The sequence below is a fragment of the Bison bison genome, unplaced genomic scaffold (genome assembly GCF_000754665.1).
Source record: "Bison bison bison isolate TAMUID 2011002044 unplaced genomic scaffold, Bison_UMD1.0 scf7180017864174, whole genome shotgun sequence".
NCBI classification, from domain to species: Eukaryota; Metazoa; Chordata; class Mammalia; order Artiodactyla; family Bovidae; genus Bison; species Bison bison.
The window spans coordinates 949,321-974,032 of record NW_011494746.1 but is presented as its reverse complement, the minus strand read 5'-3'; the positions used below and the strand labels follow the sequence as shown (position 1 = coordinate 974,032).

The 24,712-nt window shown below is 37.6% G+C and overlaps 2 protein-coding genes across 7 annotated transcripts in view; both read left to right on the top strand.

Moving 5' to 3' along the window:
• The window catches only part of POLE2 (polymerase (DNA directed), epsilon 2, accessory subunit), a 32,733-nt gene extending 11,372 nt beyond the window's left edge, over nucleotides 1-21,361 (top strand). For 2 of the 6 annotated variants that reach the window (XM_010842235.1, XM_010842240.1), the window contains exons 6-18: nucleotides 1,569-1,643; nucleotides 4,974-5,057; nucleotides 5,643-5,699; nucleotides 6,267-6,315; nucleotides 7,929-8,001; nucleotides 10,805-10,977; nucleotides 11,537-11,626; nucleotides 11,800-11,854; nucleotides 12,560-12,619; nucleotides 12,706-12,783; nucleotides 14,258-14,366; nucleotides 15,176-15,352; nucleotides 21,176-21,361. In XM_010842235.1, coding sequence (XP_010840537.1) covers nucleotides 1,569-1,643; nucleotides 4,974-5,057; nucleotides 5,643-5,699; nucleotides 6,267-6,315; nucleotides 7,929-8,001; nucleotides 10,805-10,977; nucleotides 11,537-11,626; nucleotides 11,800-11,854; nucleotides 12,560-12,619; nucleotides 12,706-12,783; nucleotides 14,258-14,366; nucleotides 15,176-15,352; nucleotides 21,176-21,319 — 1,224 coding nt within the window. In that variant the 3' untranslated portion in view covers nucleotides 21,320-21,361. Of the gene's footprint in view, nucleotides 1-1,568; nucleotides 1,644-4,973; nucleotides 5,058-5,642; nucleotides 5,700-6,266; nucleotides 6,316-7,928; nucleotides 8,002-10,800; nucleotides 10,978-11,536; nucleotides 11,627-11,799; nucleotides 11,855-12,559; nucleotides 12,620-12,705; nucleotides 12,784-14,257; nucleotides 14,367-15,175; nucleotides 15,353-17,717; nucleotides 17,786-21,175 lie in introns of all 6 variants that reach the window. The other 4 variants (XM_010842238.1, XM_010842239.1, XM_010842236.1 and 1 more) reach the window with 4 other exon arrangements.
• An 87-nt stretch (nucleotides 21,362-21,448) lies between these two features.
• Nucleotides 21,449-24,712, top strand: part of DNAAF2 (dynein, axonemal, assembly factor 2) — a 9,594-nt gene continuing 6,330 nt past the window's right edge. The window contains exon 1 of the mRNA XM_010842279.1: nucleotides 21,449-24,710. Coding sequence (XP_010840581.1) covers nucleotides 23,870-24,710 — 841 coding nt within the window. The 5' untranslated portion in view covers nucleotides 21,449-23,869. The remainder of the gene's footprint in view (nucleotides 24,711-24,712) is intronic.

Below are 24,712 nucleotides of genomic sequence, written 5' to 3'. Positions count from 1 at the left end.
TTCTTTCTTTTTAAAAATTATGTGTTAGAGCCTATGATATTATTTGGGGGTGTCACTAAACCCTCCCGAGCCTCATTAAAAGGGTTGAATCTGGTCGTCCAGTGGCTAAGACTCCACACTCCCAATGCAGGGGGGTGGGTTCGATCTCTGATCAAGGAACTAGATCCTACATGCTGCAACTAAGTTTGCATGCTGCAGCTGAAGATCCTGCATGCCTCAGTGAAGATCCAAGGTCCCCTGTGTGACAGCTAAGATGCAGCACAGCCAAATAAATAAATACATATATTTTTTAAAAGGGTTGAATTTTAGTCCATGCATATTTTTATTGAAGTTATCTTCCTGAACACATATCTGCTTTTACCATTCTACTTCAAAATTGTTGTTTGCAATTGTGTGTAAGCCTAACTTCTTGGTTTGGCATGCAGAGTCTGTATTGTTAGGGCTTTTCTATTAGAGGTAATGGAAACTCAAATTGGCAAAAACAGACAAAGCAATTTCTTGGTTTGTGGAGAAAGTCCAGCTGTGTCAAGCACAACTGGAGCCAGGTGCTCACACGATGTCCTGAGGCATCTAGCTCTTTCCATCTCCTAGCAACTTTAAAAAATTCATCTTACTTTCAAACAAATTCTCCCTATGAGGTGACAGAGGTGGCCACTAGTGGCCTTAGTAACTCTTAGAGAGTTGTTCTTTTTCAAAAGTTCTAGTGACTGTCACTTATTGCGCGGCTTTAGGCACTTATTCAACCCTGAACCAATCAATGGCCAAGGGGATGCAGTACTTTGATTTGCTAGGTCTTGGTGCTCTGTCAGTGGAGGGGGAAGGGCACCTGCCCTACCTAAACTTTGTGTACCACAGTGCATATGGGGGGCATAGTTTCCCAAATAGAGACTCCAGCCAATCTCAAGCATTGTCTGACTTGTGCACCTTGTGATCCAACTGTACTGAACTTCATATCACGTCCCTAACACTCCTTGACTCTTAACTCCTTCTGTGACACATCCCTTCCTCTGCCTAAAATATCTTGTCTCAGTCTCCTGTTGTTTCTTACTAGCAGCATCTTTTTTATCATTTAGGATCTCATTGAATGGCCCCTTCTTCTCAGGGTCCTTGGTTGTCTTATGACCTGTTGACACTTCTTTCTCACTGGCCCCTGCCTCTGAGGATGACAGCTTTAGTTTGTTATTTCATATCAGCCCAGAGTGCATTACTGCCAGGTACACAATAGACCTTTTTTAAAAAGCCTTAATTTTTTTTTAAATTGCATTTCTAGATATTTGTACATTAAAGTATGTGGGGTTTCAAATTTGTTGAGAATAAGTAATAGTAATGTTAATTTAAGAACAATGGTTTGTCAGGGTGCTATTTTAATGAATAGCGCTCTGTTTTAAAGGTTTGCCTCAGTAATTCACAGAGAAGGCAATGGCACCCCACTCCAGTACTCTTGCCTAGAAAATCCCATGGACGGAGGAGCCTGGAAGTCTGCAGTCCATGGGGTTGCTGAGGGTCGGACACGACTGAGCGACTTCACTTTCACTTCAGTAATTCATGTGAATTTTTCTTTTTTCTAGAGAACCCACAGACATGAATTATTTACTCCTCCAGTGATTGGTTCTCACCCTGATGAAAGTGGAAGCAAATTCCAGGTTAGAACGTTATCATTATTATTCAGGGGGTGTAAGTATACAAGTTTAATATTTGTTGCTTATTTCTAATTTATTGAATTTTAAATGCAAATGAACCACTGATAACTGTCTAGCTAACTGACCTGCGTGTACCCCCTCTTGGGAAAGTCCGTGCCTTGTGTCCTGGGTGCTACAAATCTCTAACAGAATCATCTACTTCCTTCTTTGGGTCAGGCCCTGAGACGCTGGTAGCCCCCAGAGAGGCTCTCACCACCAGGACAGAACCCTAGTCCTCCTGGTCCATTTGCTGACTTTCTGACCAACCCTCACTCAACATTACCCATCTCATCCTCACTCCCACTCTGAAATCCTGCTCTTTGCCCAGTCCAGCCATCTAGTGACCACCACACACTTGTTCAGCCAAGACGTGTTATATCAGTTGGAGTGAAAACTTTACTGAAGGCACTAAGGAAACCACATTTATAGAATGTACGAGAGAGCGCAGACAGGCCACAGTGTCGTCCAGGGAGAGGGGGAATGTTTCCTGCCACGTGTGCTCCTTCTGCCGTTTCATTTCAGGAAGCGGTTACCAAACAGCACCGTCACTTTTGTTCTAGCCACATACCTGGTTCCTGTCAGTCTATCAGTGGCTTTGTTCCCTGCTTCAGCACATGGAACCCTGCTGGGGGACAGTCCTTAGCTCCTTCTGGCTAGGCCCCACCGTTTCTATGAGTTTCCACATAACTTCTGAAGAGCCCAGGCTCTGCTCAGGTTCATTCAGTTCTCTACCATGTTAGATCAGAATTCATAATGATGAGCAGTCTGATAGATACTAAAACAGTAATACTAGATAATGCTTAAATTAAGCATTTGATGGCAGCACCATGAGGAGAAAACATTTATAGTGTTTGATAGTTTCTGCTATCAGAAAAAAATATTAAGTTTTGGAAATTGACATTATTTATATTTCTCTACCAATGATTATCTATGTGTTTTCTCATATATATTAGATTTCCTATAGCAACTCAGACACCTACAGCCCAGAAGCATTATTTCACCTTTCCTCTTTGCCAAAGTAATGTTAAAGTGAAGTGAAGTGAAGTGAAGTGAAGTCGCTCAGTCGTGTCCGACTCTTTGCGACCCCATGGATTGTAGCCTACCAGGCTCCTCTGTCCATGGAATTTTCCAGGCAAGAATACTGGAGTGGGTTGCCATTTCCTTCAAAGGCTTAGCTAAATAATTTATTATTCTTCTTATCTTTCCAGGCTGTTTAGTTTTGTATCCCTGTTGGTATATTATTAAAATCCCCATTTATAGTCCCTGTATGGCATTTTACCTTTGCAAATTACAAATATGGCATCCTCACTGTTATAGTTTTGTACTCCTGTGTTGCTTTATTTACTGATTGTGAATTGCAATATTTTTCCCATTCTGTAAGCTGTCTTTTTATTCTCTCAACGGTCTTTTTGAAATACTTAAGTTCTTAATTATGTTGAAGTCTAGCTTATAAGTTTTTTTTTATGGCTCATATTTTTAGTATTGTTTCTAAGAAATCTTTACCTAATCCAGTTTTTAGGATACATGTCTTTTCTTCAGATTTATTCCCAAGTATTTCATTTTAAAAAAATTGTTTAAAATGAACATTCTATTCTTGTGTCGCTTGAGGTTCATGTTATTAAAGAGAACTTTAGTGTCATATGTTAACATTATTATGGGATATTGTGATTATGGCCTTTAAGTTGTTTGGTAAATTGTTGTATATATACTATAGATATTTCTATCCATTAAGAAGAATGAAGTATATCTAAATATAGTTAAATGCAATAATGTCTAAGATAAGTTAAGTTGAAGAATAATACAAATAATATGATTTCATCTTTGCAAATAAAACAAACTGTATGGGTATGTGTTTATAAATTATGTATGTTTGTATTAATATATTGTTAGGATTATATGTATAGAAAAGGGTCAGAAAAGATCTCTTTAAAATAGTGCCCCAATTATTACTACCTTTAACTTTCTGATAAAAATATAATGATCAAATTGAGAATATAAGTAATAATGACATACTTTCAAAATACTAAATAAAGTTACAGTAGAATGTAACCTTTTAAATAGCCCGCTAATTTGCAGGTGCTGAAGAGACTGACAAATAAAATTCATATTCTTCTATACTTTAAAGATAAATATACCTATCATTATTCAAAATAATATGGTATGAAACTTCAGTCATTGGTAAGGGCCTATGTTGACATGGTGTTTCTTAGGCGTAATTCTTCCAAGACATCATCAGTTGCTATTTTAGCTTTTTGTAGGATAAAATTATATTTTCTAAGTTTTATTTGATTTTCTACTGTAAAATAGGTGTAAATACTGCAGTGTGCACTCAAAATTTACTTATTTTTTTTTTCCAGTTGCATAATATCTAAGACAGAACTATGTCATACCATATTCTTTTTTTTTTTTTTTCTGAAAAATTTCACAATATAATGTTGATAGTTTACCATGAAGAAATTAAGAAAAGAGAATAGTTTCTAATGTTTATCCATGTATTGACTGTTCGTAGTGCTCTTTACTCCTTCCTGTATTTCCAAGTTTTGTTTTGATATTATCATCATTCATAAAGGACTTTATCATTTTTTATAGCTCGTGCATGCTTCCTTAGCTTTCATTTCTCTGAAGGTGTTTTCACCCCCATTTCAAAAGATACTTTCAATGAATATCTATTACAGAATTGACAGCTTTAATTTTTCAGCACTTTATTTTTTTTATTTGATAAATTTAACGCGTTTTATTGCCATACCTCATTTTACTGTGCTTTGCTTTAGTGAGCTTTATAGATACATGTTTTTTTTTTTCCTTGTTAATTTTCTGTTTAGTTGATCTATCCATAGGTGTGAGTGGGGTATTAAAGTCTCCCACTATTATTGTGTTATTGTTAATTTCTCCTTTCATACTTGTTAGGATTTGTCTTACATACTGTGGTGCTCCCATGTTGGGTGGATATATATTTATAATTGTTATATCTTCTTCTTGGATTGATCCTTTGATCATTATGTAGTGACCTTCTTTGTCTCTTTTCACAGCCTTTGTTTTAAAGTCTAATTTATCTGATACGAGTATTGTGACTCCTGCTTTCTTTTGGTCCCAATTTGCATGGAAAATCTTTTTCCAGCCCTTCACTTTCAGTCTGTATGTGTCCCCTGTTTTGAGGTGGGTCTCTTGTAGACAACATATGTAGGGGTTTTACTTATTTTACTTATTTTTTATTTACTTATTTTTATAAAAAAAAGATTAGTTTTTTAAAGGAACATATTTTCAGTCCTTAAGAGTTTATTTTGTTTATTTTAGCTTAAGACAATAGAAACCCTATTGGGCAGTACAAGCAAAATTGGAGATGTGATTGTTCTTGGGATGATAACCCAGTTAAAAGAGGTAAGTGAAACTTGATAAGTATCCATCCTTTATTTTCAGCCTTCAAACTGATGAAATGTCAGTTAAATACAGCATTTTTACAGAGGGCACCGGAATGTATTCTTCATTGAAAGCATCTACTTCAGTTACCAAATAACTTTTTCATTTGCATTTGGTTTCCTGAGTAGACATCAGAAAGGAGTGTCTTAGACAAGCCACCAGTTTGCATAGCCTAAAATTAGTTCCCCAGTAATCTCTGGTTGACTTCTCAGTTTCTAAGCATTCAAAGATGCAGACCACATCCTGCTCCCTGGGAGATGCTGTTGGCTCTCTTAGGTGAAGGCACCTGGTGAGGTCCCTCTTGTGGCAGCCAGCAAATGTCCCTGCTGCCATCTCTTGATCGGCAGTAGTCATTGTTTGATACCTCTGAGGACTCTGAGTCTCAATTAAATGATGGAAAAGCCTAGACTTGGAATTACTGATTTTTAAAAAAATCCATGGTACTCTCTACTATAGTCTATTGTCAAAATTGTCAGTATCTTAATTGTTTTGCCATAGTATTCATTTTTACATAAATGTGGACATATTTCTTTTAATTTTTTTTAGGGAAAATTTTTTCTGGAAGACCCTACAGGAACAATACAACTGGATCTTAGTAAAGCTATATCCTTCACTTTTATTTTTTTTTAATCTGTGTTAAATGAGTTGGGGAAATTGATTATATATCATTTTCAAATTTACCTAATTGGGTACTTAGTGTAACTTCCATATGGTGATGTAGGAATCTAGAGACATAATCCTAACTAGAGACAAAAATGTTTAATTCCTCCTTATTTGCTGTATCCAGACAAATCACTGAAAAAGTTTATAACATGCTAAAAATGATCTATATTTTCAGTATTACATCTTAGAATCAGATATGAGGATATTTAAACCTAACATTTTTTAAGCTATAATCTATTCAGAGTTTTAAATGTGTAGTCTTTGAATGTCGGAGAAGGCAATGGCAACCCACTCCAGTACTCTTGCCTGGAGAATCCCATGGATGGGGGAGCCTGGTAGGCTGCCATCTATGGGATTGCAGAGTCAGACATGACTGGAGCGACTTAGCAGCAGCAGCAGCAGTCTTTGAATGTATTATTTGAAAGTCCTGTTGAACCCAAAATGTATATCGACTTTATCACCACCTCAAGCATAGAAATAGAATTATTTTCCTTAATTACTGTATACCAGTTTCATAGTGGTTTATACACAGAATCATGCTTTGTCTTAGCAGAGGGTAAGTTAGTATTTTTTTTTCCCTGTCCTCCTTATCATTCTACAGTAAAACCCTTTCTACACTGGTTAAAATACATTAACAGTGTAACTCAGGGGAATATTGATTATCAGAGCATACTTTTGAGATTATTTAACTCTCAGACTTCTAATGGGCACAGGGTTTCTTTCTGGGATGATGAAAATATTCTGAAATTAGTACTGATGGTTGTACAACTTGTGAATAGACTAAAAACTACTTAGGTATGCACTTTTATCTTTATTGATTTACTTATTTTTGGCTGCGCTGGGTCTTTGTTGCTATGCGTGGGCTTTCTCTAGTTGTGGCAAGTGGGGGATACTCTTTAGTTGTGAATCATGGGCTTCTCATTGCAGTGGCTTCTCCTGTTGCAGAGCATGGGCTCTAGGGTGTGCGGGCTTCAGTAGTTGCGGCTTCCAGGCTCTAGAGAGCAGGCTCAGTAGTTATGGCAAAGGAGCTTAGTTGTCCTGCAGCATGTGGGAATCTTGCCAGACCAGGGATCAAACCTGTGTTCCCTGCATTGCAAGGTGGCTTTGTAACCACTGGGCCACCAGGGAAGTTCTGAGGTATACACTTTTAAAGGGTTGTATTACGTGTGAATTATATCTCAATGAGGTTAAAAGAAACAAAGATTGCACATAGAGTCATAAAATGAGACATTTTTATGTAGATGTAGAGAATGGACTTGTGGCTACAGGGGGAAAGGGGAGGGTGGGACCGATTGGGAGAGCAGGATTGAAATAGATCCCTGGTGGCTCAGAGGGTAAAGCGTCTGCCTGGAATGCAGGAGACTTCGGTTCGATCCCTGGGTCGGGAAGATCCCCTGGAGAAGGAAATGGCACCCCACTCCAGTACTCTTGCCTGGAGATTCCCATGGAGGGGGGAGCCTGGTAGGCTATAGTCCATGGGGTCGCAAAGAGTCGGACACGACTGAGCGACTTCACTTCACTTCACTTCACCATGTGTAAGATAGATAGCTGTAAGAAGCTCCTGTACAGCACAGGGAGCTCAGCTTGAAGCTCTGTGATGACCTAGAGAGGTGGGATGGAGGGGGAAGGAGGCTTAAGAGAGAGTGGATATATGCATACATTTAGCTGATTTACTCTGTTGTACACTTTGTTATATAATTACACTCCAATAAAAAATAAATGTTAAAAAAACACATTTTTATCTGTGTACCTTATCTGTCTGTACTCTAACATGTACTGTGAAATAAGAAAGGGAAAAGTTTTACTTCTAAATCTATTACAATTTCATGACTTTTTTTAAAATAGATCTGGGACTATCAGGAATTCTCTGGTGGTCCAGTGGTTAGCATTCGGCATGTTCACTTCCATGGTCCCAGGTTCCATCCCTGGTCAGGGAACTAAGATCTTGCAAGTCACATGGTGTGGCCAAAAATAAAAAACAAAAAAAGAACTGAGACTGTCTCTGAACCTGAAACTGTTTTGTAGCTCAGTGGGACTGGTGAATTCTGTAGTTAGTTGACCGGGGATTAAATGATGGCCTAGCATTACTGCTTTGTGTTCCACAGTTTTGTCTTTTCAAACAAGAAAATTGGACAAATGAAAGTGATTTGTTACTTATATGTTTTTCAGGTTGGTTTGAAGATCAGGTGTTTCATGTCAATGCCTTTGGATTTCCACCCACTGAACCCTCTAGTACTACTAGGTATAAAAATGTTTGACTTAAACTCTATAGAAATTTTAGAATACTGGCAGTAATAAATCTAAGATAGTATATCACATGTCAATTATTACAAGTCCTCAGACTTTGTGTTAGAAGGTAAAGAGCAATGGAAAATGAGAGTTAAAAGACTGGACTTTATATAAAACTGAAAACTAGTGGGTTGACTCCAGACTGGTTGCAATTGCATCTTTGTATTTGACTTTCACTGGGAAAGATTTCTAATCCATTGGTCTTCTTTATCTACAGGACTGAGACAAGAGATAGGAAAACAGAAGAATATAATTCCCATGTTAATATAAAGTTCTTATTTTTGTATTTTACTGAGTGAAAGCTATAAGAGGCAAATTATATAGTTACTTAATATATGCAAAATCATTATAATATTAGAGGGGTTCCAAAAGGACTTTGTCTGAGAGGAGTGAATTCCCTGTCACTCAAGGAATTTGACAGAGGCTGAATAATGGTGTGAAAGTTGTAGCCGGTGGCCTGTGGGTTGAATGTAGTCTATAGACATTTCTTGTTTCCCCTTGGAGGTATTTAAGCATATTTTGAATTAGTGTCCAATATTTGAAAATTAGGAGATCTGAGTTATCTTGAATAATCAGCTCTGGCAGTACTTCGCACCTAAATTCTCACCTGGAACATCTTCAGTGATGGCTCACTTTGGGCAGGATAAATGTATGTACCCTTATTCACACCTAGTCAGCCTCAGCTGGTTGCTGCTTTGATATTTAGTATTAGCTTCCTGGAGCCTGTAGGCATCTGGGGTAATTAAAGTAGTTGCGTTCTAATTCTGAGATTCCATGATGATGGTGATGATTTCAAGAAGTCTGATGATTAAGGTTTTAGATCCAGTCTGCTGTTATAAATCAGGCACCAAGGCCACGTTTGCTGGCGGGGAGTCACTGGCAGGCAGCTTTTGCTGTGCATCTGCTTCCTGGTGAAGTAAATCCAGGGTAAAGTGCTGGTCATGCCACAGAGAATACAAGCCCGCATCAAGCCAGTTTACTTTTAAGTGAGTGCTTTTAGTGCTAGTTTGTGGCTAGGTTTACATCATGGTAGGGTTTCTTGGGGCTATATTGAAAGCATAATTGCTGTTGTCTTGGTGTTATAGTTTCATACAAGCCTCAAAATTACTCTTCCGAATGAGAGGTATAATCAAGGAAGCTGGCCTTGAGTGTTACCATTCGTTTCAGTTTAGCCAAGCATTCATCTTTGTAATGTCGCAAATAATCTTCTATTTAAATTGTCCCACTTTCTCTAAATTAAAGTACAGATTTGCTAGGATTCCATTGCCATGTTGCTCTCTTTCACTGGTACAAGACGTGACTTATGTTTTCTGGGCCTGATGTATTTGTTAAAGTTCCTAGAATTCCTAGATCATTTCTTGGGAAAACAGCCTTCCTCTTGCTCGTCTTTGTACTTTATATTCCATGAATCAAGGATGGAAGATGTTACTGACGCCTTTTTAAGCTTTAATTTCTCAAGAATCAGCTTAATAGGTATTTCTCTTTGTAGTATTCTGGTTTGTGTTTGGGTATATAACTGAAATCATCTGTATCATCTTATTTCATTCCTCTGATAACTGCAAGATTGTAACCTAACACTGTCACCTGTTATTGGGATGGCCTCAGGCACATCACTTAACATTTCTAAACCTGAACCTTGCTTTCTCTTTTGTAAGATGAAGAAAATAGAATCTACCAAGATGAGGTTTTTTTTTTTATAATTTAATATTACAGTCTGTCTGATAGCAGCACACATTTTCCTTAAGAGCAAGGTTCAGTATTCCCTAATGCAGTGTTTGCAGTGACTTTATAGGATATAATTACAGTGACTTAATAAGAATATACAGGTTCTATATCTATTCACTTTTTTGGATGTTGAAAATGAATACATACTATACAATGCTTTGTAACCTGCTTCATCATTTAATAATATTCAGTCAACATTTTCCATTACCATGAAATTTTTTATTACATGATTTGTGACATTCAGCAATGTACTTTGAGCACATACTATATTGCCAGACTCTGGTAGGTGTTGGATTAGGGAGATAGACATTAAACGTCACCCAAATAATTTGCTGATCACAAATTTGATAAGTTCTATGAAAGAGAAGTACAGAGTCCTCCAAGTGTGTGTAATGGGGAAATTTGACTTCTGTTGGGATCCTCAAGGGACAGTTCTGTGGGACAGTATTCAACATTTAAACGGAGGACGGTAGGATGGCAGCCGGTGAAGGGTAGGTGGCAAGAGCAGTAGAGGCTGGGAGTGCAGAAGATCACTCCAGTTTCCATTTTGGGCAAGCTTTAGTGTGTCTTCCAGATTTTCACAATTCTGGGATGTAGATAAGTCTTTGTAGACATCCTTAAATTCTTAGATATCTAGAAGTGAAATTGCTTGGTCAAATGGCTAGCACTTTTTTGGGGATACTTTTATTAGTTATTATTCAAATTGAGTACCTATTTCTCCTACTTTCAACTATATAAGGAAATTATGATTTATTTTAATGTTTGCTTTAGTAAGTTTTAAAAGGTCCAGATATAGTTTACTTATCTTGCTTTGTTTACTGCCTCAGTGTTGCTTCCTTTCTCATTTTAGAATGTTTAAATCAACTTGTTTGCTTTTTAAGTGGTACAAATAATACATTTTCATGGTACAATTTACATTGATGGGAAAATAACCTCATTAGATAGACAGAAGCTTAATTTGTAGAATTAGCAGAAAAATATCTTCAACAGAATATAGGATAGAAGGTAATAATTGTGTTATAATTACCTAGGGCATACTATGGAAATACTAATTTTTTCGGAGGGCCTTCTAATACATCTGTGAAGACTTCTGCAAAACTAAAACAACTAGAGGATGAGAATAAAGATGCCATGTTTGTCTTTATATCTGATGTTTGGTTGGACCAAGTAGAAGTATTGGAAAAACTTCACATCATGTTTTCTGGTAGGTGTCATTTGTTTTTATTCTTTTTTATGAGAGCTCATGTCTTAAAACTAAATTCTCTTAAAAAAATGTATCTTTTTGAGTAGTCTGTTTTTGTTAAAAAAGTTGATTCAGAGGTGAAATATTTTAAATGAGTTCATCTTAAAGAGTTACATTTTTACATTTGAAAAATAACTGTATGTGTGTGTTCATGATAAATAAGAATTAGTCCTAAAACAGTACAAGAGTAGATAACAGCTTAGGCTTCGGAGTTTGACAGAACTGGGTTTAAACTGCAGCCTAATACTTTAGGCAGGTTAATCTCTCTCTCAGTTTAGAGGGATGTTGTGAGGATGAATCAAGCCGTTGCAGGGCCTGCCACAAAGTAAGTGCTCAATAAATGGGCACTATTATTACTGTTTTTATAATAAGTTGTTATTAAAATAAGGTATTGCTTTTAGACAGTAAGGTTTTATTATTAAAAACTCATGGCTAAAAAAAGAAAAAAGCTCATGGCTAAAAGATTTTAATGTGATTTCTAGACCAGAAAAGTGATGTTCATTTATTCTTTTCTTTTTAGGTTACTCACCAGCACCTCCAACCTGCTTTATTCTGTGTGGTAATTTTTCATCTGCACCTTATGGAAAAAATCAAGTTCAAGCTTTGAAAGGTATTGAGGATCTATTTAATAAGTGTTCCTACATTTATATAAACTAAGTTGATGAGAAATAATCTATATTAATTTAAATTTATTAATAATATGTAGAGTTGTATCTGATCAAATAAAATTTTATTTATGTATATCATATGCAAATTAAATTCAATATCCCTTTAAAATTTTAGATTCCCTAAAAACTTTGGCAGATATAATATGCGAATACCCAAATATTCATCAAAGGTAATGATTTCTATTGCTGTATTTTTTCATTTAAAGGGTTATTTGAGAAACAAAAATAAATCCTAATTTAAGAAATAAGTGGAAGAAAAATTTGAGAAAATTAGTATAGCTGGGAGATAAAATTATCCTTCTATCACAATAATATATGTTATATTCTAATAGAGATTTATATTGAAAAGTATTAATTGGAAGAGTGATAATTTCAACCATAATCCAAATTTCTTGATGACATTATTACTCTAAGGGTCTAGAACTATACTCTTCAAAAATGATAGTCACTGGCCACATGGATCTCTTTAAATTTAAAGCTATATCATTTAAAGGAATTCCCTGGTGGTCCAGTGGTTAGGACTCTGTGCTTTCACTGAGGAGGGGTCCAGGTTCGATCCCTGGTCAGGGAACTCAAAGAACTCTATAAACCTGGCAGTGTGGCCTAAAATTAAAAAAACTAAAAAAAAAAAAAAATTCAGTCACACTAGCCACAGTTCAAGTACTCAGTAATTAGGCAATACAGATCTAGAACACTAACATCATTGCAAAAAAGATCTATTGGATGGTATCGGTCTAGAGACTTTTATTAGTTCATTTATTAAAATGTATAAAACTTAAAAATTTTATAATTTAAATAAAGGCAATAACTTGGTTTTAGACTATTGGGTAGTGGTATAATATTTTTAGAATTAATTATGTTGAATTTTGCTACAGTAGTCGTTTTGTGTTTGTACCTGGCCCAGAGGATCCTGGATTTGGTTCCATCTTACCAAGGTAAGTTTTATTCAGATATTTGCAACAGTAAAGAAAACTTTGTAAACTAAAAAACATATACTGTATCATCTTAATTGTATTTATAGGCCACCATTTGCTGAAAGCATCACTAATGAATTCAGGCAAAGAGTACCATTTTCAGTTTTTACTACTAATCCTTGCAGGTAAATATTAGCATTTTGTATTGTGTTTTTTTTAACCTTTCATTTAAAAATTAACCTTTTTCTTAAAATTTGTCTCTGGATTTTGGTTGTCATGGGGTAAAAAGAAAATTTCTTTTTATTTTAGGTTTCTGAAAACTTTAACAATACTTTATTTAAATAATTCACTAACATTGAATTCAGAAACTTAATAATGGATGGAGATTTTATAATAGATATTCCGATTATACATCCTTTAAGAAAAGTTACAGTGGAAGAATGGAAGGATTATGCATTTACTCTATGTGCCACGGTGACCATAGGTTCTTACGGAGAGAATGCTTTCAGTCTTTGGTTCCCTCTCTTTTCTATCTACATTCACTCCTTCAGTGTCCAGTCCATGAGCTTTAAGTATCCTCTATGTATTGACAACTCCCACGTTGATATCTCCACCTCAAACCTTCTCCCTGACTCCAGATGCACATATTCAGTTGCCTACACATCATCTCCCCGTGGATGTCTAATAAACAACTTCAAACCAAACTTCTAATCTTCTTCCCCCAGCAGCCCCACCCTGTCCTGCAGCTTTCCTCATTGTAGTTCTGAACACCTTTATCCTTCCATTCATTCAGGCCAATCTTCGGGGTTTCTCCTTACATGCAGGCTTTGAGGAAGTCCTTCAAAAATCTGAAGGAGGACTTCAAACATTTATATCCAGAATCTGGCCATTTCTCTATAGCTCCCCCTCTATGACTCTCTGCCATCTTCTCTAGCCTTGGCTACTGTAATAGCCTCCTCACTGGTCTCTAGCTTCTCCTGCTCCTCTGTAGTCTGCTCTCAACCATGTCAGAGTGATCCTTTAAACCAGAAGGCGTATCACACTGCCCTTACAGATTCAGAAAGATGGATCCATAGTTTTATTTGGTAACAGCCCGTATCCTCTGCAATGGTAGTCATGGCCCTGCGTGAGCTGGCCCCGTTTCCTCTGTGATTTCTTCTCTTTTATTCCAGCCCTCCAGCCTCCTCTGCTCTGCCTGTTCCCTCTGCCTGCCTCTGCATGTCTGCATGACTCTCTCACTTCCTTCAACTCTGTGCTTAGATCAAATTTCATTATGAGTCCTACCTGTTCCAGTCCTCCTATTAAATATTCCAGCCTTTGACCTTCCTTTCCTGCAAATGATCCCTGTTAGTCTTTTTCTTTTTGCTTTACACTTAATCATCTCTCAACATACTATTAATTTTCATGTCTGTTGTTTATCGTCTCTGAACGCCCACCCCCAGTAGAATGAACTGCATCAGGGCTGGGGTCTTTTTGTTTTGTTCACTCATCCCTAAAGTAATGCTAGACACATATAGAGAGCTCAATAAATTACTGTCAAATGCATGGATGAATAGATTATGGTTGAATTTGAAGTGGGAATGTATTATAAAACATCTTGCCTTTAAAATTATATTTTTTTTCTGTGGAAGTCACATTCAACTACCATTTTCATTTCAGAATTCAGTATTGTACACAAGAAATTATTGTCTTTCGTGAAGACTTAGTGAATAAAATGTGCAGAAACTGTGTCCGTTTTCCCAGTAGCAATTTGGATATTCCTAATCATGTAAGTTAAGGATTTTCTTTATTAAGGTATCTTACATGTGACTTTATATAAAGTTTTAAGTCACTTAATCACTTGCCCTTTTGTTTTTTGTTTATAGTTCAAAATAATTTCAACACACTTTTGTCTGTAAGGTAATTTTTGTTCCCTAAATCAGTGTTTCTCAGTTTTCTTATTGAGGTATCCCCTAATGGACAGAAGAAAGCCCAGAACAAGCAGGAAATTTATTTGGAGCTTCCCATTTTGCCTTTAGAACTCACAAATCTTACATTGTACTTATATATACTTAAAGAAAATGTGTTTTTAATCATGTTTATTAAATATTTCCTATGATATGCCCACATTAGGAAGATGTGGTGTTTATCAGGATTCCCTGACATACAGCTGTCAATCACTGGTTACATGTATCCACAATTGGAAGTATGGAAATAGATCATACACAGCATTTCTAGTATGTATTTTATAACCTTCAATGTGTATGTAGGTCAAGTATATATTCTTGCCATTACCCAAGCTGTGGAATTATTTTTAGATGAACAGAATTAGGAAATGAGTTTATTATACAGCTAAAAATATAACTGCTCCAAAATGATTCTTTGGGGAAGTAGCTTTTATAGTATTAAATGAAAACTCATAAATTTCTCCTAAAATACAGGATAATTTCATATCAGTGTTCCCAAAGCTCTGTGATTCAGTTTTCCCAAATGTTTCTCAAATTTTAAGTCTGGTAATCAGTATTTAATTTAAATTCTCTGTTGCTCTTTTAGCTTTTACAAATGCACTGAAGTTTGTTTTGTGTCGTTCTTTTGTAGTTTGTAAAGACTGTCTTATCCCAAGGACACCTGACTCCTCTCCCTCTCTATGTCTGCCCAGTGTATTGGGCGTATGACTATGCTCTGAGAGTGTACCCTGTGCCTGACCTACTTGTCATCGCAGACAAATATGATCCTTTTACTTTGACCAATACCGAATGCCTCTGCATAAACCCTGTAAGAATGTAGTTAACATTATGTATCATAATTTGTCAAGATTAGAGTGTTACTTCTTTAAAGTATATGTTTAATCAGTTACTGTCGGAGTAAAAACATACCATCAATGAAATAACGGAATTAATTTGGTATAAAGAGAAAGTTCTTAAACTTTCAGAAGAACATGTGACTATAAAGTAATGGGACTTAGTTGTTTTTTTTTTTTTTTAAAGGCACCATTATAAATCCAAATGCGTATTTTCCCCTTCAAAGTAATTTGCCTTGGGATTCCTTTCTGGAAATTACTTTCAGAGCATGTATCCTGTTCTCTGTGCACATATTAATGGTACTTGTCGTCCATTGAGGGTGATTTTTTTTTTTTAAGAAATTGTCCAGGTCTCCAAAATCTAAGCCAGATGAATGTTGAATTTCTTACTGGGACACACTTTAATATTTCATTTTTATGTGGAACCTTGAAATGCTTCAGAATCCTGAAGTTGCTTCTGAATTTTTGTAAAAGTATAATTGACTTTTTGAACTTGGGGGTTAAATGCTGCATAAATGTTGCTATTTATATCAAGTATCTTCACTAGTGGTTTTTAATATGTATGTTTCCTTGATTCTTATGAGTTTTAGACTTTAACTTTTTGGCTTTTTTTTTTTTTTTTAATCTAGGTCACTTTTGGAAACATCTTCCCTTACTGCTTTTCTCACACATTTATTTTGTGTCCAGCTTCCTCAACCACAGAATTATTGACATTTTGAACCAGATAATTCTGTTTTGGGCACTGTCCTGTTCATCTCAGGGTGTTTAGCAGCATCCCTGGCTTCCACCCACTAGATGCCAGTAGCAGCCCCCAGTTTTAACAATCGACAATGTCCTCAGGTATCTGCCAAATGTCTCTAGGGGACAGAACTGACCCTGGTTGGGAACTACTGCTATAAGGATGTGCACAATTGATTTGGTTTCATTGTTTTTGTAATTTGTGGCCTAATTTTTACAGAATCTTTATTTATATTTCAATATTCTTGTCATAATGAGGCTATTTCCTTATTTAAACTGAACTCTTTGTGTGTTCTCATAGTTAATGCTGCATTTGAAAACACTTTATTTCTGAATTTTTCTTTTCATCTTGTAAATGAGTAAACCACCATTTCCTACACCATCATCTTTTTTTTTTTTTTTTTTTACATTATTTATACCTTGTGGACAAGCTCAAAACTTTTTAAAAAATTTTATTTATTTTTGGCTGCACTGGTTCTTTGGTGCTACATGTGGGCTTTCTCTAGTTGTGGCGAATGGGGGCTACTCTCTAGTTGCAGTGCGTGGGCTTCTCATTGCAGTGGCTTCTCTTGTTGCAGAGCACGGGCTCTAGGGTGAGCGGGCTTCAGCAGCTGTGGCTACCAGGCTCTAGAGCACAGGCTCAGTAGTTGTGGTGCATGGTTCCCCTGCAGCATGTGGGATCTTCCGGGGCAAGGATCGAACCCACGTCTCCTGCATTAGCAGGCAGATTCTTAACCATTGGACCACCAGAGAAGTTCCTAAAACTTGGTTTTGACATTGTTTCATCCTTTCTTGCGGAGAAGGCAATGGCACCCCACTCCAGTACTCTTGCCTGGAAAATCCCATGGACAGAAGAGCCTGGTAGGCTGCAGTCCATGGGGTCGCTAGGAGTCGGACACTACTGAGCGACTTCACTTTCACTTGCATGCATTGGAGAAGGAAATGGCAACCCACTCCAGTGTTCTTGCCTGGAGAATCCCAGGGACGGGGGAACCTGGTGGGCTGCCGTCTATGGGGTTGCACAGAGTCGGACACGACTGAAGTTATTTAGCAGCATCCTTTCTTGATACTTATTCCCATTAATGAATGCCTGCAATAGGCCACGTATTGAGCTAGTGCCAGGGACACAAAGATTGAAAAGACAAGAGTCTGCTTTATTTAGAGTTTAGTAATGGACAGTTGTATATGTGACCCTGCTCTGTTGCTTTGAGGGGACCATGGTGGGGCATCAATCCCAGATTTTCACTGGGGAGAAGGGCAGGAAAGATTTCTTGAACATGATGTTTGAGTGTCTTATGTGCTTACTAAGCATCATTCAGTACTGCTTATTTCTTATACTTAAGTAGACCCACTCCTAAGCATTTCTGGCCACATTTTTTAGCATGACTGTTCTGGTCAACTTTACTTTTTCCTTCTATTGGAGATACTTTAATAATATTTTTTCTCTACAAAGAGCATGCAGAAATTTGTCTCATTACTTTATAGTCACATCTTGTACCTTCATCTTTAAGCCACGAGTGAGGAATTTGATTTTTAAAAATGGGGGTTCTTTTTTTAAAAGTTGAGTATTTTGAGTACTTATGGGCATTTTTCTCTCCAAAGGGCTCTTTTCCAAGAAGTGGATTTTCATTCAAAGTTTTTTATCCTTCCAATAAGGTAGTAGAAGATAGGTAAGTGTGCCTTCAGAAACAGCTGCCTCTTGGCATAATACTGCTAAAAATCAGATGTTCTGAAGGTGTGCTGAGTTTTTTTAAAATGACTACAGTAGCTCATTGGCAATGTTCTAGGCTGAACTTATTGTGTTCATGCTGTGTGACACGAATTGTATGTACTTGATGGCACATTTGTATGAGCTACACCAAGAACTGTTTTCTGTGGGAAACCTCAGATTGGCTGTGGGGCTGGGCTAGTTCTTTTACAGGCTGACTCATGATGAGGTTATTATTCCGAAAGGGCAGGCTTGCCTTCCACATGTGAAAGTCCCTCAGTCATGTCTGACTCTTTGAGACCCCATGGACTATAGAGTCCATGGAATCCTCCAGGCCAGAATACTGGAGGGTGTGGCCTTTCCCTTCTCCAGGGGATCTTCCAAACCCAGGGATCAATCCCAGGTCTTCCATATTGCAGGCGGATTCTTTACCAGCTGAGCCACTCAAAACCCTGGTAATCTGCCTTAAATTGGCAGGAAAGAATTGGTGTGGGGAGGTCCTGAGGAAAAAATAATTACCTGGTGGGTAGTAGTTTTCAGAGGGTGTCCTATAGACCACATGCATGAGAATCCTCTGAGGTCCATGTTACAAGTGTTAAATTACAAGATCCCATCCCAACCTTATTAAATGTCTCTCCAGTTGTAGCACCCAGAAATGTGCATTTTTAACAGTTCCCCTTAGATGCAGGCATCCTAACATGTGACTTCTCCATTAATCGTATGTTCTTTCTTTTGGTTAAGAACAGTAACCAAATACCCGCAGGTTCTCATTAGAGAATATAATCTTGACACTCAACCTTTTTTTACTTTTTGTAATTAACAAATTTATTTAAATAAAAGCACAAATACATGATAAAAATTTCAAACAATGCTTAAAAGTATAAAATAGAGAAAGAAAACATACCTCTACTTCCTAACCCTGAAATCATGATTAATAGTTTCTTATATATATTTCTTGAAAAAAATTTTTTGCATTATTTTTGCTGCTCAGTATTCATGGAGGAAAAAGTCTGTTCACTTTGGGACATACTAAATTTTATTATTGGATTCACTCATTTGACATGTATTTCTTACTATATTCCAGGTACAGCTTAGTTTTTGGAATATAACCAGGCAGATACTTATAAAAGTCACTGATATTCTAGCCTCTGTTCCATAAACTGAACATAATGCTTGACTTTAGTTAACAATGAATCCTTAAAGAAATTTTTTAAATTTGGAATGCTTTTAGGTAAGGGCAAACATTCTTACCCTCAACCACTCCCTGTTGTTGACAGCGATTTTGTGACCCCAGGATTAAGCTACTTCTGAAGCATATTTTGTCCATCTTTCAAAACAATCTTTGGCTGCACCATGCCAGCTTTCAGGATCTTAGTTCCCAAACCAGAGATCAAACCCATGACCTCGTCAGTGAACGTGCAGAGTCCTTACCACTGGACCACCAGGGAATTCTGTTTTGTCCACCTTTAGATTGACTTTTACTGAACTGAGTTTTGTTGTAAATTAACAGACATGCGAAACTTATTCTGCTATGAAAACCAACAGTGAGCACTTTCAACAGGTCTCGGAACAAAAGAAATCTGTGCCTGTCCCAAGCAACTGTTCATTTTCATCTTGAGAAGACTATAAATCTGATAGACTCCCTTTGCTTTAGCTGCCAGCAGCACAGCCAAATGTGCAGTCCACCTCTATAGCAGCAGGAATTACTAGCATAAATGTTGGCTGTGGCTCTGGCCTCATCTTCTTTGATTTGTATTTTTCTCTTACCTGAATTTCCTTCTTTCCTTAACTTTTATCCTTTTATTATATCTATCTTAGCAAACCATTTAATATTCTAGAGATAGAAAAACCACAACAGGATTTAACTGATTTATTAATTATGATGGCACAGGACACTTCAGTTAAATTTCTTATAATGTTTCCTGAATGACATGCATTATTGTTTAGTGTTTTAAGTACTGTATACAGACTTCTATGAGAGTTCTTAACATGCTGTATGAGAAGTCACTTATGTGCCTGTCTCTCTTAAAGTTTCTAGCACAGGCCTTGACTTGCAGTTGATACTGACTATTGTTGACATAGTTGGTCCATTTATCATCTGTGGAGTCAGATACTAAAACCCTTGATCTAATTTCCAAACTATAATTTGGTAGTGATAATTTGAGGAATTTCTTCAGTGCTAGATCAAACAAGTTGATGTATGCTTTTTTCCTTTGTTTTGAGAGGAAAAATTTTTATGATACAGTGAAATAATTTTGTGAAATAACTAATTTAGTGAAATAACTTATATTTATAAATAACATTTAGTTCTCCCCAAAACAATTTTTTTCTTAGAATATTTGTGAAATCATATTTTAGAGTTAACACAGAAATGTAGCCAAAGTGGACTGAGGTTAACCCTGTTTCAACATGTGCTTTCAAATATAGTTGTTTTATTTAAAAACATAATGTTAGTAATGTACAGGAGAAACTCCCATTCTCACACAATAGTTGGTCAGAATAAAAATGGTAAAAAAAAAACCAAAAAAAAACCTCTACAGAGGGCAATTGAACAAGATTTCTTAAGACCTCAACTGCATATACCATCTATTTCATTTCTAGGAATTTATCCTACAGGTATACTTGGGTTTATGCATAAAAGTAGGTACAGCTGTTTTTACTGTAGTTTTTATAACAGCAAAACAAATAGTTTAAATATATACCCATTTAAAAGTTATATTCTTGATTTGGGAAAATGGCATTGAAACATGTATAATATCATATATGAAACGAGTCGCCAGTCCAGGTTCGTGGCACGATACTGGATGCTTGGGGCTGGTGCACTGGGACGACCCAGAGGGATGGTACGGGGAAGGAGGAGGGAGGAGGGTTCAGGATGGGGAACACGTGTATACCTGTGGCAGATTCATGTTGATATATGGCAAAACCAATACAATATTGTAAAGTTAAAAAAAAAAACGTTATATTCTGACTTTTCTAATTTACATTAATTTCAAGTCATAAAGGATTAGTTAAAATTATAAATATATCATGTATTTATTACTAATTGAAAAAAAGGCATAGAATAGTGTTCATGTATTCTACCACTTGTGTTTGTGTTTTTAAAGCATTTACACATGTATATGCGATTAGACAGTCCTTTATATGTAATTAGACAGTCTTTGTAAGGATATAACTGTTGCTTCTAGAGAACAGAAATAGAGTGAGACAGACTTATTTTCCATTGTGTCTCCTTGGGAATTTGGAGCAATGTGCATGTATTGACCTATTTTTAAAATTAAAACTAGATATTAAGAAATGTATAACTTAGCTTTATAAGATGTTTAATTTTATGAATATTTTCTATTTTCAGCAAACTTCAAGGGTTTTGAGATTCTTAGACCATCTGAAGAAACAGAATTCATCAATCATCTGCTTATTTTATGTAATTTTGTTATTAAATTATAATAAAATTTTGGTAAACTTTAGAATGTCCTGTTTAAATTTCTATTTATAACATTTTTTTATAAATATGGTATACTTTACAAAGTTTCATAGGAAAAATATTTTCTGTATAATTGTAAGGAAAATATGAAAATGTGTAAAAATACATAATCTAAGTATATATTTGTATATAAAAATTTAAGTTTCATTATTTCTATACTAGTTATATGCTTGGATATGAATTTGAGCAAACTCCAGGAGATAGTGAAGGAGAGGGGAGCCTGGCGTGGGAGCCACTTAACAATTCACATGCTAATTGTTCACCATAAGAGTCTTAATGGTGTATTTAATAATTTCAAATTGTTTAAATTTCAAGTCATAGAATTTATTCTAATGATAGTGAAAACCATTGTTTCAGGATATCACTGTGATATTCATTACATTACCTTTTGGCACTGAAAATTTAAAAACATTGTCCCCATAGTTTTAAGAGGAGTAATACCTTTAAGAGGAGTAATACTCACTTTGAAGCAGCCCTGTTTTTCTATTTTGGGCATAACCACTCAACGCCATCCCCTTATCTTTTAGTTTATGGCGGGAACTACAATGAGAGCCCAGAAATGAATGAGTGATACGACACTGTTAAAGGTACAAAGAGTGTTTCAAACGTAGGAATAATCTTAATATTATAGACAAGTTGAAATGGAAGACCCTTCTTTCAAAGAAACTTAGCTTTTGGGGGAAGAGATACTAATAAAAAAACTAAAATGACATTGAAGGAAATTCCTCAAGAAATTTAATCTGAATATTGTGATAAGTGAATTGCGGTTAAGGATGAAGTGGCAATTTGAGATATGGTTTGAGGATGGAAATTTTCAAAATATTAGAAAAGACCTGATGTTAAAACAGTAAGATTGAGCTTTAATCTCAAGAACAGCCTGGAAATTTTGATTAAAAGTGAAATCAAGGCATAATTCCAAAAGCTACTAGATTACTTGGGAAAATTTACAATCTAGGCCTTGAAAGTGGTACTGAAACAGACACTGCCAGATTGTTGGTCTAGTTTCAAGAACCATAGAGCTAAACATGAAAGATTTCTTTAGGAACATATTTAATGCCTAGAAATACAGGGTGCATTTAGGGGTTAGCAAGGTGAAGAAAGATGAAGCAGGGCAATTAACTATGAGCAGGTAAATTACCAGAATTATAATTATTAGAGTAAGACAAATGAGAACCAGTTAGTGGTGGACATTGACTGGAAATTAAAAGGAAGCATAGATCTGAAAAATGGGGTAGCAGATGAACAGTACTGCAGGAGCACCCAGAGCTAATACAGTGAGGACCAACAGAGAGGTGGTGCGCTCACCTGCTCGGTGTTTAATCAGCATGGCTGACCTCACCTCAGAAATCTGGGTCTAAAGCACCGTCATGTGACATTATGCTTTAAGAGGCCAGGTAGATCACACAAGAGGGGAGTGGGCTGAGATTTCTGTGCTATGGAAAAAGCCGACACTTGGTCTCAGTATGGGGAAAGCACAGGAACTGTATCTGATGAGGTAGGAGGAAAACCTGGATAGTGTCTTGTCACTGAGGTAATGCCAACATTATGTTAAATGTTGCTGAGGCTGTCAACAAAATGAGGACAGAAAAATGATCACTGAATTTAACTACCAATTAATAACTACCTCAGTCAATAAATATTCTATAATATCAATTTGAATGGCTGCTTAGAATCCCATTGTATGGCTCTACCCAAATCTGCTCAACCAACTGTTGAATTCTTAGATTCTTCCCAAACCTTTAGAATCATAATAGTGCCTTGAGCATGCTCTCAGAATTGGAATTTCTGCATTAAAAAAAGTATGCACATTCTAAAGGCTTTTGACATAGGTACCAAACTACTTTCTAGAAAAAATTTTAATATAAATTCTACCACCGCAAGGAAATAATTGTTTTGTTTTTAAAGAAAGCCTTTTCCATTTTTATAGGTGATATGTGGTATCTTATATTTGCATTTTTATTAACAGTCATGTTTGCTGATGATTGGTTATTTATGAATAACCTGCGCATAACTCTCACACCAAATGAGAGTTGTAAATAGGGTAAATTGGTGAAATATCTAGACTGAAATGTTGGTTTAGCGAAGTGAATAAACAGAAAAACTTACGATAGAATCACAGTTTATGACTGCTGGGTGGTGCATTAGCTGTGTGACTTTGGTGAGGTAACTTTTCAGGTCTCATCTTTGTGAATTGAGGATCAGGTCTACCTTGAAGGGTTCTGAACAACGAATAACGTACATAATGCTGGAAATTACAATTATTAAGATGCTTATTCTGCACAGGTAACTGCACCATGGCACAGGAATCTAAACAACGTAGGATGTTGGTCTGAAGAAATTAAGGCTATTTCTGTCATTTCTATCATCACTGTTCCTGCCCCTCCTCCTGGGTGTTGGTGGTGTCACTATGGCAACGAGCACGCGCCGCCCAGGCTCAATTCTGAAGCCGTTACAGACCTCCGCCTCCTCACTCTCCGGAGACTAGCGATTTCACCTCGCGTCCCACCCACTAGGTCTCAGATCCATCTCCCTTGGCCTCCGCGCAAGGAGCCGAAGGACAGCATGGCCAAGGAGGCAGCTTCTTCGCCGCTAGAAGACTTGGATCTTAGTGGAGAGGAGGTCCAGCGGCTCACCTCCGCCTTCCAGGACCCGGAGTTCCGGCGAATGTTCTCCGAGTACGCCGAGGAGCTCACGGACCCTGAGAACCGGCGGCTCTACGAGGAGGAGATCACGGCGCTGGAGCGTGAGCGCGGAGTGGAGGTGCGGTTCGTGCACCCGGAGCCGGGCCACGTATTGCGCACCAGCCTGGACGGGACCCGGCGCTGCTTCGTGAACGTGTGCAGCAACGCGCTGGTGGGCGCGCCCAGCAGTCAGCCCGGCTCTGGGAGCGCGGTGTCCGGCAGACAGTGGTCCCTGCCCTACAGCCTGGCCCCCGGCCGCGAGTACGCGTGGGGGCGCGGCACCCGCTACACTGTCTACGACGTGGTCTTCCACCCAGACGCGATCGCGCTGGCCCGGCGCCACGAGCGCTTCCGCCAGATGCTGGACGCCACGGCCCTGGAGGCCGTGGAGAAGCAGTTCGGCGTGAAGTTGGACCGGAGGAACGCCAAGACCCTGAAGATCAAGTACAAGGGGACCCCGGATGCCGCCGTACTGCGCACGCCCCTGCCCGGAGGCGCGCCGGCCCGGCCCGAGGGGGAGCCGGAGAGCCCTTTCCCCGATTTCCCCTACCCCTACCGATACCCGGCGGCCGGCGCGAGCGCTGCAGTCCCCCGGCCTCAGGCGCCCTCCCCTCCGGAGGCCGTCCGGCAGCCCGCCCCCACCGAGCCTCGCTACAGCGTGGTGCAGCGCCACCACGTGGACCTCCAGGATTACCGCTGCTCCCGGGACTCGGCGCCCGGCACC